Here is a 19,114-nt window from a genome sequence, read left to right on the forward strand (position 1 = left end):
TGCAAATCGTGACAGGCAAAAGGCTTATTGCTCTAACATATGAAGAGCTCCTACAAATCAGTAAGAAAAATACTAAGAGCCCCAAATAAATATGACCAAAAAACAGGGCCCAGAAAAGAAAATTCAAGCTGTGCTGATTGCTCTGATTTTAAATTAATAGACAATGAACTTTAAATGCACTCCTAATGCTGCCCAGGACTCGTGCCATTTCTTACTTCAATCATTCTCATACTTTTTGTAGAAGGTTAATTCATACCTTCTCCTCTATAATCAGACATTATCTTCTCTCCCATTCTTATTCTCCACTGCTACTGCCCAAGTCCAAGCCGTCCTCTCTCTTACTCGGATTACTCTGATAGATTCCTAACTGGGAGCTGTAGCTATTCAATTATAGGAGTCAATAAACTGAGGAAACTTGTAAATATCCATGATTATTTATTCAAACTAACATTTACTCTAATATTTACAGTGTATGTATTCAAAAGGCAAATATTTACCTGAGAACCTACTATATACAAGTTTGGGACATGGCAGAGAAGGAAACAGTCTTTGCACTCACAAAGCTTATATTCTGGATGGGGAGGCTGACAGCTATATCAATATATATGTAAGGTGGTGAATGTCAAAGAAAAAAAATCTAGCAAGGAGGGAGTTATAATCAACTGATATTTTTGAAGGGAGGTCAGAGAAGGTCTCCCTGATAAGATGACATTTGAGCAGAGACCTGGGAAACTGAGGGAAGGAACAATGCAGATATCAAGGTGGAGAACATTAATTCGAGCACTAAATAAAGTAAATTCTATGCACAATAGTGCAATTACAGTGCTTACAAAATCTCTGAAAATTTGATAGGGCCTGAAAAACTTCTCTTTTATCACAAGCAGTGCCAATGGTGAAAAAAAAATTCAGAACTAGTCCACACCTATTTCAGACATAAAACAAACTGGTTGTTGTTGGTATATGTGAGGACTATGAACTTTTGTCCATAATAGGGAGAGTTAAGCCAAACACTGAATTTTTATACCATGCCTAGTTTAAAAATAAACACAAACAACCCTCCTTCCTTCACTCACCCTCTAAGTTTTGGCTGTCTTTACTAAAAAACATCCTTTTAATTTAATCCTGAAAACAACATGGAGAATGACTTTCTTTCAAAACAAGTTTTCCCTTGAAGAGAAACACATGTTCAAAGTACAAACAACATTCCAGAGTCTGACTTAAGGCTACTTAATTTCTGCGTGATGACGTCATACTTAGGCTACCGAACGTGTTCGTGTACATATCATTTCTTCTACAATTCTAAAACTTAGGCCCATTCACAGAAGTGGACCCATCGTTCTATGCAACTCTGTGGGAGTAACAAGGACTTCCCAGGTCACAAATAATTTCTCAGAGTAATCAAAATTAATACTCCAACATCATTTTTGAAAATAAAATTTACTAGCTAATTTTAAAATGTCTATAAGGAAAAGACTTAAGAATAGCCAAAAAAATGTTGAGAAAAAAAGACTTATGAGTAAACCAGGCTAGTGGGTGTCTATGGAAAATACAAAGCTATAATAAATTATTAATTAATTTATTGTATTTTATTTTTTTTTTAGAGTTTATTTAAATTCCAGTTAGTTAACATGCAGTGTAATATTAGTTTCATGTGTAGAATTTAGTGATCCATCACTTACATCCAACACCCGGTGCTCATCACAGCAAGTGCCCTTCTTAACACCCATCACCTATTTCTCCCATCCCCCCACCCGCCTCCCCTCTGGTAACCAGCAGCAGGATTTGATTCTTTTTTTTTTTCATGGCTCAGTAATATTCTACCACGTATATATCACATCTTCTTTATCCATTCACGAGCTATAATAACTTAGAATGTAATACTGGATCAGAGAAATAGAGGAAAAGAGAGCCTAGGATTCCTGTGATTGTATGATGACATTTCAAGTCAGTAGAGAAAGGATGACCCAACTACACAAAAGTAGCATTAGCACAATACACATACTGGAACAAACAGAATAGTCAGATCATCACTACATACCATACATGCATTAAAATAACCCCCCCAGATCTCAATGACTTAACCAAATACTTACTTGTTGCTCATGTAAAGCTCAACAGGTGCAGGGTTGGGTTGAGGGGATCTGCTCCACGCAGTCGTGCAAGGACCCTGGATGGCAGAAACTTCGTCTTCAAAAGCTATCTTGCAAGGGAGCCCAGGATGTCAACATCCTGCTGGAAAACAAGGGAAGAAATGTGGAAGATTGCCCGGAACATTTTGTGGGGAGGTGAACATCATGTAATCATTTTACCTACATTCCATTGGTCAGCATTTCCTTAATTGCAAGAGGCTGGGAAACGTAAGTTAGCCAGGTACCTGAGCGGAAGAAGAAACAGATGAAGTGAGGACTTGGCTAGGTCTAACACGGTATGACTTTCTGGTTACCAAGTATCCTACCACTAGAGCACACTTCCCGCTCCCCGAGTGACACAACCCCAAAATCCATCCAGTTACTGCAACCAGCTTCAAGTCCAAGATCTCTGAATGCTGACATGGTTCATATATGGATACAGCTCGTTGGTATTCAGTGATATTTGCACAAACAACACAAGTTACAGAAATCTCCCTACTGCCACCTGGCCAACATACTATGGTCAAGCAAGGATAAATTTGTACTAAAAACTACATCTGGGAAAGGATATATCAGAGGCATGCAGAAGGCACTGGTCTACTGTGGTTATGATAAACTTCTGGCAGGAATTTTGAGGTCTTTTTAACCTGGCAGTAAGAATATATCCTTGATTTCAACTTTGCTATCTGGGAGGAACTACTTATTCAACGTCCTTCATAGCTCTGGATCTACTCTTTAGCAGGTTTTTTGTCCATTAGCACATTTGAAATAAATGATGGGGCCTGACCCCCTTGGAGATTAATTTAAAGTTTTGCAACCCATTTCCTTCCTGAGCAAGTTTGGGAGCCCCCCAATACTTCTAATGATAGAGCACCCAAAAGCTGCTAAAGACTTGCAGCTTCTTTTGGCATTATAAATAAACGGACTGTATTTTTGAGAGAAAAGTATCTATTCAGCTACATATGAGAGTAGCATCTCCCAAAGTTCTTTCCTAAATATAATTCTCAAGGTTGACTTACTTTTTCCATTCTTTGTCCCCTGTCTTAAAGCTATCATGTTTAGGAGGAAATACCACAATTTTATTCAGATCTGTGCTGGAGCCAGAAGTCTTACTGGACCTTTGTGCATAATCTCTTATTTGGGACTAGAAGCAATGGTTTTTTCCACCCTTTTCTCTCTCTCTCTCTCTCTCTCTCTTTTGGTACTTGCAAGGTAACAAATTCTTGTCACATCCCTCCTCTTTTCTTCAATCACCTTGATAAGTGCAGGTAGTAAATGTCAACTCACTACCAACATTACCTTTTTTAGCCTTTCATTGGAGCTATAGGGTCAAGGGCACGTGGTTCACATTCCAAGTAATTGCAAGTGACCTTTTAAAAAACTGTTTCATCACTGCATTACACAAATCTTATTTTCTAATACTGGATGTTAGTTTTCATCTTGATTGATTGCTGGACCAACGAATGTCATGTACTTTGGATTTATTTTTATAGTAGCATCCTCCTTCCACCACCATCTTGGAGTCAGAGTTAATAACACCTGTCTACCAAAAAATAATTTCTAATTTTCATTGGTTTAACACGATAGATGTTTGTTTTGGTAACTTGAATCCAATTGGCTTAAGTGGGAGGAATAAGTAGATGACTATGATTCTCAGGTACTGAGGTTCCCAGACTGATGGTTGTTGCTACATCTTAAAATATTGTTATGTCTTAAAAAGACATCTAATGTCTTGCCGGGAATTGACATCCAGCAAAGGGATACAAGAAGAGTGGAGGATAGAAGAAGAGTTTATGGGCTAGACCTGGAAGTGGCTGACACAATTTTGATCCACATTCCATTAAGCAATTCTCAAGTCACAGGACTCCAACCTAACTTCAGGAGATACTGAGAAATATCGACTGGTTGTGTGCTAATTGATTTGATTAGGTATGCCAATCCGTCAGAATTTTTGGGTTAAGTTCCAAATAGATTAAAGGCTAAATATAACATAAACCTATAAAAAGTACTAGAAGAAAAAAGAGTAGAACTGTTTATGTATGTCGAGAACTTTGCAAGGTGTGGGGGTTTCATGGGACTACACTGGGCACTCAGGAGACAGATGGGGGACAAAGCAGAGATCAAGTTTTCATTGACGGTACTGCCTGAAAGATGTTACTGTTTTAGGAGACACAAATACCCACAAGGACTCTTGTTTCCTACTGAAAAAAAGCCTATCACTGTAGGTCACCAAACACTGTCAAGAGGGCACAGGTAAAGACTCACTGTGGCTTGGGGAAGTGTAAATGAAAAACAAAACAAAACAAAAATTGTATCCCTGGGGAGGGTAAGGAAGCTATCCTGTGCCCAGACTATGAGACACATCTCCTGACTTGGGGAGGGGCAAGAAAGCCTTCCAAACAAGATTCACCGAAGATGCAACGAAGAGTTTAGCTGCCACAAAGAAGAGCGCGGCAGAATCACGGGATCCACCCGCAGTCCTTTAAGTATGAAAACCACCAAAGATTTTGACCATCAAGAACTCAAAGAATTCTTTCCATGAGTCCTTTTTTGAGGACTCTACTAGAGAATAAACCTCATCCAAAAAAAAATGACTGGGAAAGTTTGAGCAATTCAGCTTTAATATATATTCCTTAGAAAATCTAAGATGAAAACTAAAGTGCAGCAAGGGTAGAATAATGTTACATAACATGCTCTATATTGCATGTTCTATGTTCCGATGAAGTAAAAATAATGCAACTAAAAATGGGAGGAGAATAAAGTCAATGAAAGGAGAGAAGGAGAATAAACTCATTAAATGTAATTTAGGTGAGGGACGCTTGGGTGGCTCAGTCGGTTGAGCACCTGACTCTTGTTTTGGTTCAGGTCATAATTTCATAGGTTGTGGGATCGAGCCCCATGTTGGGCTCCACGATCAGTGGGGAGTCTGCTTGAAGATTCTCTCCCTTCGCTCCTCCCCCTACTTGTAGGCACACACTCTCTCTCTCTAATAAATGAATAAATCTTTTAAAAAATGTAATTTAGGTGAAAGAGAATGTCATTAAAAATGGATAATACAGATTGCAAATAAAAAAACAACGGACATTAAAAATGGTTTAACCACTAGAATAGAAATATTAATCTTCCTACACACCAAATTTATTTTTTAATAGCAGATACGGTTTGAAGAGAAATAGTAAATATAATAAATACAATAATTATAGCATAAGAAAATCTACAGAATTGAAAGCAAACATACTGAACTTATCAACAAATGAGGAAGGGTTGAATTTGCCTATTAAATGGAAAGATTTTCAACTAGGCTCATCAAGACCTAATCATACACTCCATTCAAGAAACATACCTAAAACAGACTGATTCAGAAAGGAATAGTGAAATGTATTCCAGGCAAATGGGAACACTATAAAAGCAGGGACAGCAACACTGATGTCAGATTAAGTAGAAAACAAACAATAGCAGGGAAAGATTTTCTAACTATGATTTCAAATTCATATGCAAAAATGAAATAAAAGGAAATAAAGAAATTGTAGCATCTGACTATAAACAAATGACAGAAAAACAGCATGATAAAAAAGTAACACAAATAAAATCAAAAGACAACCGACAAATTGGGAAAAAAATATTTGTCATATACATAACAGATAAAGGGCCAGTATACGTGATCTATAAAAAAATCTTAAAAATTATGGTAGAAGGTAAAAAACAACAACAACTCACTGGTGGAAAACTGGGCAAGATATGAAAAAATTCACAAAAATTGATACAAAAAAGGCACTTAACAATTTTTAATGAGTATTCTACTATAATACCCCAATAAGAAAAATGCGTAGTAAAACTACCCTGAGGTAACATTTCTCACCTATCCAATGGACAGAACTCAAAATGTAGAACACCTTACTCTACTGGGGAGGTTGTGGGAAAATAGGACTTTCTCTTGTGTTGCTGGTGTTAAGCACAACTTTCATGGTGGAAAATTTGGCAGTTTTTAAACAAAACTACATATGCGCTTACCTTTTTTTTTTTAAATTATTTATTTATTTATTTGACAGAGAGAGAGAGAGAGAGACAGCCAGTGAGAGAGGGAACACAAGCAGGGGGAGTGGGAGAGGAAGAAGCAGGCTCCCAGCGGAGGAGCTTGATGTGGGGCTCGATCCCAGAACGATGGGATCACGCCCTGAGCCGAAGGCAGACGTTTAACAACTGAGCCACCCAGGCGCCCCTGCGCTTACCTTTTGACTTAACATTTCTATTCTAGGAACTTACCCCAAAGACCTAACTCCAATAATATGAAAACACATACTGTTGTTCATATTTTCTTTGCAATACTTTTTGTAACTGCGAGATATGTAAAATAACTGGTATGATCAGACACAGATGAGCAGGTGAATAAATTGGCAGGTCTACCTAATGAGGTACTAGAAAGTTTTGTTGTTGTTGTTTCTTTGTTTTAAATAAGGAAAATCTTTATGGACAAATGTGCAGTGATTTCCAGGACATATTTTTAAAAGAAAAAAAAAGTTTTTGTCTTTTTTGGTTTTGTTTTTTGTTTGTTTTTTTAAGAGAGTGAGCGAGCACAGGGGGGTGGGGTGCTGAGGGAAAGGGAGAGAGAATCTTAAGCAGGCTCCATACTCAGTGTGGAGCCTGCTGCAGAGCTCCAATCCCATGACCTTGAGATCATGACCTGAGCTGAAGGCAAGAGTCAGATGCTCAACCAAACCACCCAGGTGCCTCAAAAAAAGGCAGTTTATAAAACACCTAGGAATGTTAATTTTTGCAGTAGGAGCAGGAAATAAACATACACATTTATTCATCTGTACAAACAGAAACACAGAAAGCATATACCAGGGACTAATGAGATGGATTATCTATAGAGGATGGGTGGAAATGGGGTAAAATAGAAAAGAAACAACTGGAAGCAGGAACTGCCACCTCTCAAAGTATATCATTTTGTGCAGCTCTGACTTATGGAACAATGTTCGTGTTTCACACACGTAACGAAAAAATATAAATTAAATTACCAAGGATGGAAGAAAAAAATCCCTTAAGTAAAACACATCAGAAATGTGAATTAAGGTGCATTTCAAATGAAGTACTACCTGGAAGGAAGGAAGGCAGGGAAAATGCATTAACCCAGGTCACTATTTATTATTATTACTCTAAAAATTGAGATATAAGTCACATACCATAATATTCACCCTTTTAAAGTACACAATTCAGTGGATTTTTGTATATTCACAAAGTTCTGCCACCAACACCACCATCCAATTCCAGAACACATTAATCAATCCAAAAAAGAAAGCCATCCATACCCATTAGCAGTCACTCATTCCTCCCTCCCCTAGACCTTAGCAATCACTGATTTACTAATCGGTCTCTATGGATTCACCTATTCTGGGTATTTCATATAAGTTGAACCATATTTTGTGTTTGGCTTCTTTCTTAACCTAACGCTTTCAAGGTTCATTCATGTCATAGTATGTATCAATACTCCATTCCTTTTTATGGCTGAATAATATTCCATTGTATGTATATACCATTACTGCTTATCCAGTCACCAAGTGATGGATATTTGGCTTGTTTCTTCTTTTTGGCTATTATGAATAATGGTACTGTGTACATTCATGATCAAGTTTCTGTTGGAATATGTTTTCAATTCTTTTAGAGTCTACAGCTATTAGTGAAAATGCAGTTCATATGAGACCCTCATTATGTTGATGCTGGTACACTTGATGGTATCCTAGGAGTCTTTGAGGACTGGTTTGTTGTCGTTCACATTTTTTTTTTTTTTTCTTCTCCTGTTCCTAAGACTGGATAATGTCAATTGACCTATCTTTAGTTTCACCAAAACTTTCTTCTGCCTGCTCCAATCTGCTGACCACTTATGTGGAGTTTTCCTATCAGTTATACTATTCAATTCCCAAATTTTTGTCTCCTTTATAATTTCTATCTCATTATTGATATTCTCTATATGGTAAGGCATTGTTCTCAGACTTTTAGTTCTTTAAACTTTTATTTCCTTTAGTTCTTTACACATATTCTCAAAATAGCTTATTTAATGTCTTTGTTGAGTAAATCCAAAGTCTGGACCTCTCTGGGGACAGTTTGCTTTTCTTCCCCTGTATATGGGGCATACTTTGTTTCTGCATATGTTTTATAGTTTTTTTATGGGAAACTGGTCATTTTAACTAATATAATGGTGCAAATCTAAAAATCAGATAATCCCCCCTCTCTAGGGCTTGTTGTTGTTTTTTGTTGTTGTTGTTTAGCGGATTTTTTGAACTTGTGAAGTCTATATTCTTTGTTGTGCGCGGCCATTAAAGTTTTTGCTTCATTAGTTTAGTGGTGGACTAATAACTAGACAGATCTCCTTAAATGCCTGGAATACTTGTGATTTTGTTGAGCGACTGTGTGTGTGTGTGTGCGTGCGTGTGTGTGCTCACGCACGCTGGGGCACACCCTCAACACAGCCAGGAAGCTTACAATTCCACCTGAGCCTTCATCTCCTGCTAGAGCAGAACCTCTAGGTTAGCTAGAAGTGACAGTTTAGGGCCTTCTCAGCTCTTCCCGAACATATACACAGCACTATGCAAGCACATGACTTGCTTAATTCCAAGAAAATATGTCAGAACTCATCAAAGTCCCTAGAGATACTGAATTCTCCAGATTTCCCTTCAAGCTTTTTGCCAAATTTGTTTGCCTCAACTGTTATTCACTGCCTCAAGCAAATATGATATTAAACAATTACCTCTGATTGTTTTTGAAAAGTGGTATCAGGAAAAAGACTTTCACACTGAGCAAGTTCTCAGTTAAGTGGGGTCTTCCAGGGAACTACCACATTGGTCAAAAAATGACAATTCTCAGTGAATATACTGTTGAAGAAGCTCCAACCCTGTTCTGCTTCTCCTAGTGGCTGCCAGGCTTCCGGTTTTCACTGTGATTGTGGCTGTTGGTTTTCAAAACTATCATGGATCTGAGGAGTGGAAGATGCAAATAGCGAAAGTTAAAGTGTCACAAAGATCACCATTCCTATCAAGATTTATCCATTTTTCTTGAAAAATACTCCCTGGATTGCAGTAAACCTGTGGTTAACTCCATAGTTCTAAAAAAGTTGATTCTGATAATATAGAGTTTCTCACTGCTTTTTATGGGGAAAATAATTTCTGTACATCTTTACTCCACCATTTTTGCTGACATCACCCCAGGTAACTTTGAAATTTAGTTTTGAGACCATATGTCCTTAAGCTGAAGAAAAAAGAACTCTAAACATATACTGAACTTTGGCTGGCAGACTTGTATTTTGCAGAGGCATCAGTGAGCAACTCTGAAACTAACTTCCATGTATTCTAGGGTTGAGAAAGTAAGTAAACATATTGTGGGTAACGGGAATCATCTTTCTCACTGTTAGATGGCAAAAGGACACAAGACACAGCCTGAGTAGGCTCCCACTGGCCAAATTAAGGATAATTTGAGCATCAAAATAAATAATGGATTTCTACTTCTGTAGTAACAGGAATCAGATTTGCCATTCTAGATTAAATAACTAGAACAAGGGATTAAATAAAATATTACTTAAGTTCTCAGACAATGGACAAAGAGGAATAGAGCATAGTAATACCTGAAAGAGTGAAAACAAACCAGCTGAACGCTTTAGCTCATTGCATGGTTTCTAACTATGCTACAGGGGGAAGGAATCTCAGATAACTCAGTGGCCTTCCTGAACAGAGTTCGGGGTTTACATAGGCTACTATGACTAGAATTTGTGAGGAAAAATACAAGACAGGATAAGATGAATAGAATTAAGTGCTCTGGAGAACTTTGGAAGGATCCCCTAAAATCTATGGCATAAGACTAATATGTGCAATGTGTATGAGGAACCTACCAAGGCCCGGGAAAAAATTCACTAGAAAGGAGTTTGTGAAGCAACTTATACTGGGCCAGGTATGGTTTGTGTTCTCATCTCACCAGATATAAGGGAAAGTTTCGCTAGTAGAAAAAGCATTAGACAGAGTGCTTAGAATGGTAATGCCTCTGGAGCCAAATGAGACCGAGGCCAAGCTTTCTCAATCTCAGCACTGTTGACACTTTGGGCTTGATAATTCTTTGTTGTATATAATGTACAATGTTTAGTAGCATCCCTGGCGTATATCCACTAGATGTGACACAAAATGTAGATACTATCAAATGTTCCCTAAGGGTAGAACTGCCCCAAATGGAGGACCATGGCAGACGAGATCATTAAAACAGCTACTAATATTCCATATGTTCAAGGAAGTACAGAAAAACTTATACGTGATAAGAAGACATATGTAATAATACAACAAAAACAATAGCAAAGAGAGAGGGGAAGAAAGAGAAGAGGAAGAGGAAATGAGGAGAAGAGGAGGGGTAGGCAGATGAGAGCCGAGGATAAAGCAAATGCGGTAAAATGTTATCGACTGAAGAACCTGGGTGAAGGATGTTGTGTGGTAAAGAACTTGGCTTTGCCCAAGGAGGAACTGCCTTTGCTTTTGGCTTCTTGGAGGCAACCTATGTGATACCTGATAGAAGTACGCTTGTTTAGGGCAGCAGCTAGCTACACTAAAAAAGACAAAACCTGTAACTCAGGATGGGGGATTTGGGGTCATGTGGTATCAGTCATCTGGAACAATCATCTGGGCAATCAACTGCTGATGCTTACATATTGCAGCCACAACAAAAAATCTGCACACCAAAGCTTAGTGAGCTTCTGAGACTGGCAATATTCTATGCACATTGATGTCAGGATGGTAATGCGTCCTGAGGACAACAGAAGCTTTGTGTTAGAACCCTCACAGACATGGTCCTATGCATCTCTTCCTTTGACAGGTTTTAATTTGTACCCTTTCCCTGTAATAAACAAGAACTTTCAGTAGGTTTCAGTGTGTGCAAATAAATAGGTTTCAGTTAAGTTCTGGGAGTTTTTCTAGCAAATTTTTGAACCTGAGGGTGTTTGGAGAACCCACCCCAACCAACTCCGTCTCCGAACCTGCAGCTGGTGTCAGAAGTGATAGTGGTCTTGTGGGGGCTCTTCCTCTAATTCTGTAGCTGGACCCTAACTCCTTGCGGTAGGATAAGAAGTCTTGGCCAGACTTGGTGGTCTGGAGGACACTGCTCTCAACCTCGCAGTTTGGCTAAATCTGGGTAGCCAATGGAGACGTTTTTCTTTCACTTTGCCTGTAATAATTATTCATAATTAAAATTTCATTGAAATTAATTTTAATTTTGCATAATTGACGTGTCAAAATAAAAATTTAAAAGAAACGTAGAAAAAACAAATTTTGCTTTCAACACAGCAAAAATAACTTTTTCTGTATAATCTCTTGAATTCCATTGCTATAGTTATCTAAATTCTTAAGCTCTTGAAAATGATAGAAATGACTCTCCAGAGCTTATAAATTCCTGCAAACCAGGGGCTTTCCCTGCCATTAACAGGAACATGGAATTTAGTTATCTTTACTTAGTTAACCAAGAACCTTTAATTTCTTCCAGAGAAGCAAAAGCCAAACATTTGAAAGGATTTTTAAAATCCCGTTTTCTTTTGAAATAACAGTACTCCATAGAGAGTAGTTCCTTCCTCAGTGAGTCATCTCATCACTGCACTCAGTTATCTGGAAATGTTTCTTCCATCACATTTCCTTCAGAGTTTATCCTTATGAATTCTAATCCATGGTTCCACAAAAAATGTTTCTATAAAAGTGTATGGTCAAGTATCTACATGTTATACATTCTTGCTTTAAACAAATATTTCTATGCAGTGAGATATATAACAAAGTTTTGATTGTGTTGCTACATTTAAACATGTGTGTTGCCTAAAAAATTGAGATACAATTCAGAAATCAAAAACTGCCCTGGAATCTATTTTAAGACAGACAAAAAGGAGATCACAAATAATTACAAATATAATAAAAATTAATATTTATTCGTTAATTTATTATCTTTAGACCATAGTAAAAGTTACTTAGTTTTGCTAAGAATAACTTTTAGCAAAGGTGATCTCTTTTAAATAACTATAATTTCCTCATATTTTCCATTATTATTTTAATATATCTTCTCAAAATTTATTTTCAAGGCAAGACACAGAGCTAAACCTGTAAAACACCCTTCATGAAAAGCACAAATGAGGAAGTCTGAGATCGCTATAATCTCAAAATTCTTTCACAGACGGAACAGTGTGGGTATATTATTAAAAATCAATTTAAGTATGTACTTGATTTGTGGTAGGCTTATGTAAACATAACTTTAATAACGGGCTGGTTCACAAAAAGAGGGACTAATTAATCATCAAATGTAATTTTTTTCCCCTGAAACACAGCAATTTTAGATTGCTGTTCTTTTCGCCTCCTGCTTGCTTCCCACGAAGGATGAAGAGGCAGCTGTGACTGCTGTTTTGTACTTTCAAGTCCTCTTTGTGCACTCTTATTAAACAGATTCTTGAGCTGAGGTTCATTTTGCTGAAAACCTGGGAGGAGAAAGCAAAGATAGTGAGAAATAACTATATATCTAAATAGCATGCAAGAGAAAGATTTCATTTTCTCACATTGGTATTTAAGGAAGGAATTTAGTTTTACTTAAACGGAATACATCACAGTTTAAAATCTAAGTCCAACAGGGAACAGTGTGAGATTGAAATATACATATGATCAGGCAATTCTGGGACACATGCTTTCTAATCTTTTATTTTTTTTTTCTAATCTTTTACACAGATGTTTGTTGTTTGTCTCCTAATGTATGTTGTGCTGTCTTACTTACATTGGCAGTAAGAAAGGAAAGAATGCAGACAACATGGAAGGCCAAGAAAACCCCAAAAGAGCATCTTATATTTTCAAAGGAATATCATTAGTTTAAGATAACTGTATATGGAGCAGATGTAGCCAGAAAATTCACATGTATTTAAATAAGATATTGGATTTGACAATGTTGATGTGAGAGATATATTTTTAAAGGACTACTAATTGACTCCACTCCCTTCTATTACTGAACATAAAATTATTATAAAATAAATTGCTGAATTTACTCAAATATAAGATAAGATTCTTTTCCAATCATAAAATTATCCACCAGATAAGAGGGTGGCAAATTGTTTCTAGACCTTAGAGCCTCTTATAAGATACTTAAACTATGTTATTTTGAACAATAAAGTAGTATTTGGGAGAGACACACCACCCAGAAAACACATAAATCAATGCATGTTTATAGAATCAGGGGAATAAAAAAAAGGAGACAAAAATATAGATTTTTTAAAGTAGTCCTAGGGATGCGCACTTTCTCCACTATGAGTTAGACATCATTCACTGTCAAAAGCCTTTTCAAGGGGCGCCTGGGTGGCACAGCGGTTAAGCGTCTGCTGTCGGCTCAGGGCGTGATCCCGGCGTTGTGGGATCAGGCCCCATATCAGGCTCCTCCGCTATGGGCCTGCTTCTTCCTCTCCCACTCCCCCTGCTTGTATTCCCTCTCTTGCTGGCTGTCTCTGTCAAATAAATAAATAAAATCTTGAAAAAAAAAAAAAAAAGCCTTTTCAAGATCTTCTTAAAAAGCCAATGTCACAATGTTACACAAACAAATGCACACAGTTTGGGATAACATTTCCAAAATATTATCGTACAAAGAATTCAAAATGTCCTGAATCTTGTACAAATCACAGGTGGTCTAAAAACCTGATACAATACTCAGAATGGCTCTAGTAATGAAGAACCAAGAATTTAATAGTTAAATGAAACTGTTACACAAAAAATGAGATTTAAATAAGGCAGTATTCTAAACTAATATATATTTTATATAATTATGGAAAGTAAATTGATACGTGAAAACAAACTGATAAACTAAATACTATAAATATATAAGCTAAGCAAAAAACAAAAATTCTCTCACTTGGGTCTCCTCACAGGGAAAATGTGGGAGTGCCTGAAGTTTACAGTTCTCCTGCTTATGAATATAAGGTCAGTGAGGCAAATTGCCATGACCTAGTTTTCTTTTCCTACTAGGTGCACAGGCTGGATGCATTCCCCATCCTGACTACAGTTAGAGGAGGCCATGTAACTGAGTTACAGCCAAAGGCATATGAACAAAAGCTCTGACCGTGAACACCTCACATTTGATCCTTTAATTCTCTCTCTCTGCCCGCAGGGAGCATAGAGAATTCCTTGAGGCACAAGCTGGATGCATTCCCCATCCTGACTACAGTTAGAGGAGGCCATGTAACTGAGTTACAGCCAAAGGCATATGAACAAAAGCTCTGACCGTGAACACCTCACATTTGATCCTTTAATTCTCTCTCTGCCCGCAGGGAGCATAGAGAATTCCTGGAGGCACAAGAAGGAAGAAGACTGCAAGCAGTGCAGTCGGTGATGAATGAGAAATAAATCACCATATCATGGTTACAGCAGGCAGTCTACTACAAAGAATACCAAAGCAGTGCTCGGAAGGACGTTACAGCCTTTAAAATGGCATACAAATTTCACACTGGCTTTGCAGTTCAGTGGGAGGTGATAAGGAAATGGACACGGGAGGTTGCAAAGTGCCCATTCTTCCTATGCTAATGAAGTGGGTAAAACTGAGGCCAGTGAGAACCTGGAAAGCAGGCTATAGGCCTATGGAGTTTGCAGCACCAGAGTTTATGAGTGGAAAGAAAAAAAAAATTAGTGTAGTGATGGCTGTTTGGCAATGGACTACACAAGAGGGAAAGAACTGGCCAGCTCACAGGCAGAAACAAAAGGGAACAGAGTGTCCAGATATTTGGGAACTAAGGTTTAGAAAAGACTCGGAACTTCAAATGGTAAGATATAAGACTGAGAAAGATTTTAAGCAGGAAAGGTCTATGGAGATTCAGCCCTGGAGCAGAGGTAAGAGTCACGTATGGCCTTCTCAACTAACCCTGAGAGTCTCAATACGGCAGACAATTAATAATGGTGGGTGTGGGAAAAAATACCCCTAAACATAAATAAGGCAAGTTTGAGAACTAGAAGATTGTTGGTGTGGTGATTCGCTCATGGATGGACTAACTGGAAACCAGGAAGTCAGAAATCTACTATGTTTCTGAGGGACATGTGTTGTGAAAAGAATCCTATATCTGGGCTGAAAAACTCTCTTTTGATTGTTAAAGACTTTGAACTGTCTTCAGGACCAGGTATTTTTACCAGTTACTTGGGCCAACTCCCAAGGAAATTATACTAAATGTCCACTTGAGATGTGGGCATGGAACACAGACCTCTATGGAACACAGACCTCTCCAGAACACAGTCAGAAACCACGAAGAACAACAGATAAGGAAGTTCCTCCAGATAGTTCACAATTTTTGTTCAGGTAGTAGACATGCTATGTGCCTCCCAATTTTCCCTTAACTGACTGGGAGTTTGTATTGTGGTTACGTAGTCCCTGGTCTGCCACTGAATATTTGGTATGAGCTGGGGACAGGCAGTCTGTCTTTTAGTGACCAGGCCATCAAATTTTGATCAGTCAAATCCATGAGACCAGATGGAAAGAAAGTACTGCCTGACTGGTGGATGATGCTGGGCTTGGAGCTTGGATGCAGGGACTGGCTGGGACTCTGAGCTGGCTTCCTTGCGAAGGAGATAAAGTGTGCTATGTGTGGGGGAGGGACAGTGAAATGAGCACTTGGTGAGAGAAAGGATAGTCACTGGCAGATAGTTATGTGTTTAAGAAATTCTACTTCCTTTTTCCTCCTAACCACACAGTTAGATTGCATTTCTTAGCTCCCTTGTGGCTAGATGGTATCATATAATTGAATTCTGGCTAATGAAATGTGAGCAGAACTGATTCCTGCCACTTTCAGACCTGGCCCATGAAAACCTCCTGCAAAACTGTCCATGTACTCTTCCCTTCTGGAGGAGTATCTGGAAACTGCAGGAGGAAGGAGCTAAAAGAGGAAAGGAGCCTGATTCCCGAATTACTATATGAAACACAGCCCCTCTGCCAGTTCACAGTGGACTGTGATGTGCATGAAAAATATATTTTTATTATTTTAAGTGAGAGTTTGGAATTATGTACAGAAGTCAGCCTACCCAAATATATGTAACCTGATTTGTTATGAATTAATGTGAAAATATTTTGATTTTATTCTGAACCTAGAAAGTGACATCCTTGTTACTGAATGTTTAACGGCATGATGCCAAGATATAATTTAAAGTTATACTTAAAATTTAAATTATTTAGTTCAAGATAAACCAAATAGACCTAATACTTCCTGGTAAGTTTTGCTTCTATCTTTCATACTGGTAGCAGATAGGTAAAAACAAACCAATAAACAATTAAAATTTAAAAATTATACTGATAATTGAAAGACCTTGTTGTCCTCCTTCCTGTGGGTAAATATTTCATTCAGGCTATTAAGCAACCAGAACTTTTCATCCTTCTACTCTGGCAAAGCATTAGTCAATTTCATATCAAGGTCAGGGAGCCATTAATACATACCTGGGGTTTTGCTTTTTGGAGCCTGTTCTCTGTAATTTCTAAAAGAAGAAAAACACCATTATGATTTAAAAAGATAATTGACCTTAAGAAAATAATGTAAAAAAAAACTAGGGATAAAACTCACTCAAAAGACTATGGTACTCCTCATCCCATCAGCAATCAATAAAAAAATGATAAAACCCCACGTTTTAGCTATATCAAAGTTTATGAGACCCCAATGATACTGCAGAAACATGGGAGTTTCCCTCTCACCCCCCCTTACAGGGACTTCTGGTCATAAAATATCCTATCGTGGTTACCTGTGTCTCCTCCTCTTGAGGACTATCCAGATAAAGAATTTCGACAGTCTTGTTAAAAGGGGAATGAGTCACATATTACACAAATTCATTTTTTGGGAGATGGAAAGCATAATGGCGTGTTATTCTCAAGCAAGGAAAAAAAAATGGAGCCTTCTGAGGCAGGTTTGGGAGATATAAAAAATATTTTAATTAATTTCAAGGTTTCAAATACGGTGTCTTTTCCATATTCTTACTTCTTTAGAAAATGTTTACATCATGTGTTTCTATTCTATTAAAAATTATCCCTGACTTATACATAAATAGAAAAACAGTTTTCTGGAGAAGGTAGCTATTACTGAAGAAATCAGCTAACCATGATATTTATCCTAAAATGTGAAGATATTCCCTCCCAGATTAGAATTACAAATGAAATGAAACGGATTGATTTATAACAGAAGAGCTGTGAAAGGTGGTGGTTAACAGCAGGGACAGACGCAGCAACACTACCAGATGTAAAGCAGTCTGGAGAAACTCAGGGTTAGAGCAAACAGCTGTAAACACTGACATAGCGATGCGCAAGAAAATGACCGATGTTTACAATAATGGCCCTGGGTTATCAAGAGAAGAAAAAAAAACAACCACCATTCTTTTCAGAAAGTTCTGCTTAAAGAGTAAGATACGAGACATTTTCAAAAGGTTTTCACCAAAAGCTAACTCAAAGTGTGAAAACCTTGACAATCGAAGAATAACCTGAAATTAGCTAGACAAATTATTTGGCGTAGGGATCGATGTGGCACTGCTGTATGTGTATTTGCATGTATTATCTGAGTATAAAGTTCGAAAAGGCCAAGTCTAAACGCAGGATGTGCTGTATAAACTACATGTACGTATGGGAGCGATTCTCTTCTGTCATTGCTAGCATGTGCAGATATTTCATATCTTCAAAAACATTAAGAACTATTAATCCAGGACAGAAAAAATACTCTTACCTTCTAGAGCTTTTAGATCCAGATAAAGAATGGAAAAACACTGACTCAAACTTCCTTGATTCTGTATTTGGCTTGTTTATGTCATTTCTTATACTCTGATGGGTTTCAAGTGTATCTTCCTCAAGTAACACTTTGTGGGGGGGCTTTTGTTCCTTAACTGAAGAATGGCAACTACTTTCCTTCTTTCGTGTCCGTCTGACTTTCCCAATGAAGAAGTCATCACCACTGTCACTATCCTCAGACATGGAGGACTGTTTGTAAAACCTTTCTTCCGTGCTATCATCGAAATACTCCTTTTCTTCTTCTTGTAATTCTTCTCCATCACTGTTACCATCAAGGGAGCTACTAGACTCTTTCCCTTTTTTAGTTTTACTTAAGGTTTTCATTTTTGGGTCAGGAGGTGTCTTCTGGGGCTCAGAAGAAACTACACCAGCCCTTTCAGAAGGCTTTGATGGAGAATTTGGAACTTCTACAGCACTGGGTCCATGTTCCATCTTGGTTCTTTTTTCTTTTGAATTTATTGGTTTCTTTGCCAATATTTTGGCTTCTTTCTCTTTTTGTTCACTGATAATAGTTCCTTCATGCTGTAACTTACTGGCATCATCATTTGAACACAAAGTGTCCTTGGAATGATTTTCTTCTGAAGCATTCTCTGATGATTTAACTTCAACAACATTCTGTCTTGCATCTTTAAAGGCTTTGACAGCAGCTACAACAGAAATAGCACATGATTCGTTTCATCACTAAAACAAGTAATATAAAACATCACCACTTCAGTACAGTATTTCTTAAATAATTTGGAAACACTTAAGAGGACAAATGCAATTATTTCAACTATATATATCACCGGTCTGAACTCACAAAAGAATTTTACTGACTTTAAAAACCAAACTTGCAAGAAATGGTTAGAGGTATTCAATTTAAAACTCTTAAAATTAACCATCCTTTCAGGCCTTGTAGCTATTGAAAATAGTAAAAACTTCACTAAATACCAATAAATAAAATAAAATAGCAACTCTACTTTCTTTAGCAATAATGTATTGATATGATTGTGGTACTATTATAAACTGTGTTTTCAGACATAAAAATAAATATATTCTATCTGTGACAGTAACATTTCTTTCAACACAGTTTATAATACACACATAAATGAAAATTATGTGACTAACTGGCAACATCAAAAGTAATACCATGAATTACATCAAAATTTAGCAAATCAATGGTATTCAATATTATCATGAATGTTATATATAAATATAAATGTATTCATATA

At 37.4% G+C, this 19,114-nt stretch overlaps 1 protein-coding gene and 1 long non-coding RNA gene across 2 annotated transcripts in view; both read right to left on the reverse strand.

Annotated features, from left to right (window-relative positions):
- The window catches only part of LOC103670544, a 32,988-nt gene extending 22,995 nt beyond the window's left edge, over positions 1-9,993 (reverse strand). Inside the window, exons 1-3 of the long non-coding RNA XR_570588.2 lie at positions 8,875-9,993; positions 2,314-2,374; positions 2,094-2,229 (exon numbers count right to left, since the gene is read on the reverse strand). This is a non-coding gene — a long non-coding RNA (uncharacterized LOC103670544). The remainder of the gene's footprint in view (positions 1-2,093; positions 2,230-2,313; positions 2,375-8,874) is intronic.
- A 2,052-nt stretch (positions 9,994-12,045) lies between these two features.
- The window catches only part of SRFBP1 (serum response factor binding protein 1), a 60,603-nt gene continuing 53,534 nt past the window's right edge, over positions 12,046-19,114 (reverse strand). Inside the window, exons 6-8 of the mRNA XM_008699010.2 lie at positions 17,842-18,550; positions 16,575-16,612; positions 12,046-12,606 (exon numbers count right to left, since the gene is read on the reverse strand). Of these exons, the coding sequence (XP_008697232.2) occupies positions 12,422-12,606; positions 16,575-16,612; positions 17,842-18,550 (932 nt within the window). The 3' untranslated portion in view covers positions 12,046-12,421. The remainder of the gene's footprint in view (positions 12,607-16,574; positions 16,613-17,841; positions 18,551-19,114) is intronic.

This window comes from Ursus maritimus, unplaced genomic scaffold (genome assembly GCF_017311325.1).
Source record: "Ursus maritimus isolate PB19 unplaced genomic scaffold, ASM1731132v1 scaffold_5, whole genome shotgun sequence".
Classification (NCBI taxonomy): Eukaryota; Metazoa; Chordata; class Mammalia; order Carnivora; family Ursidae; genus Ursus; species Ursus maritimus.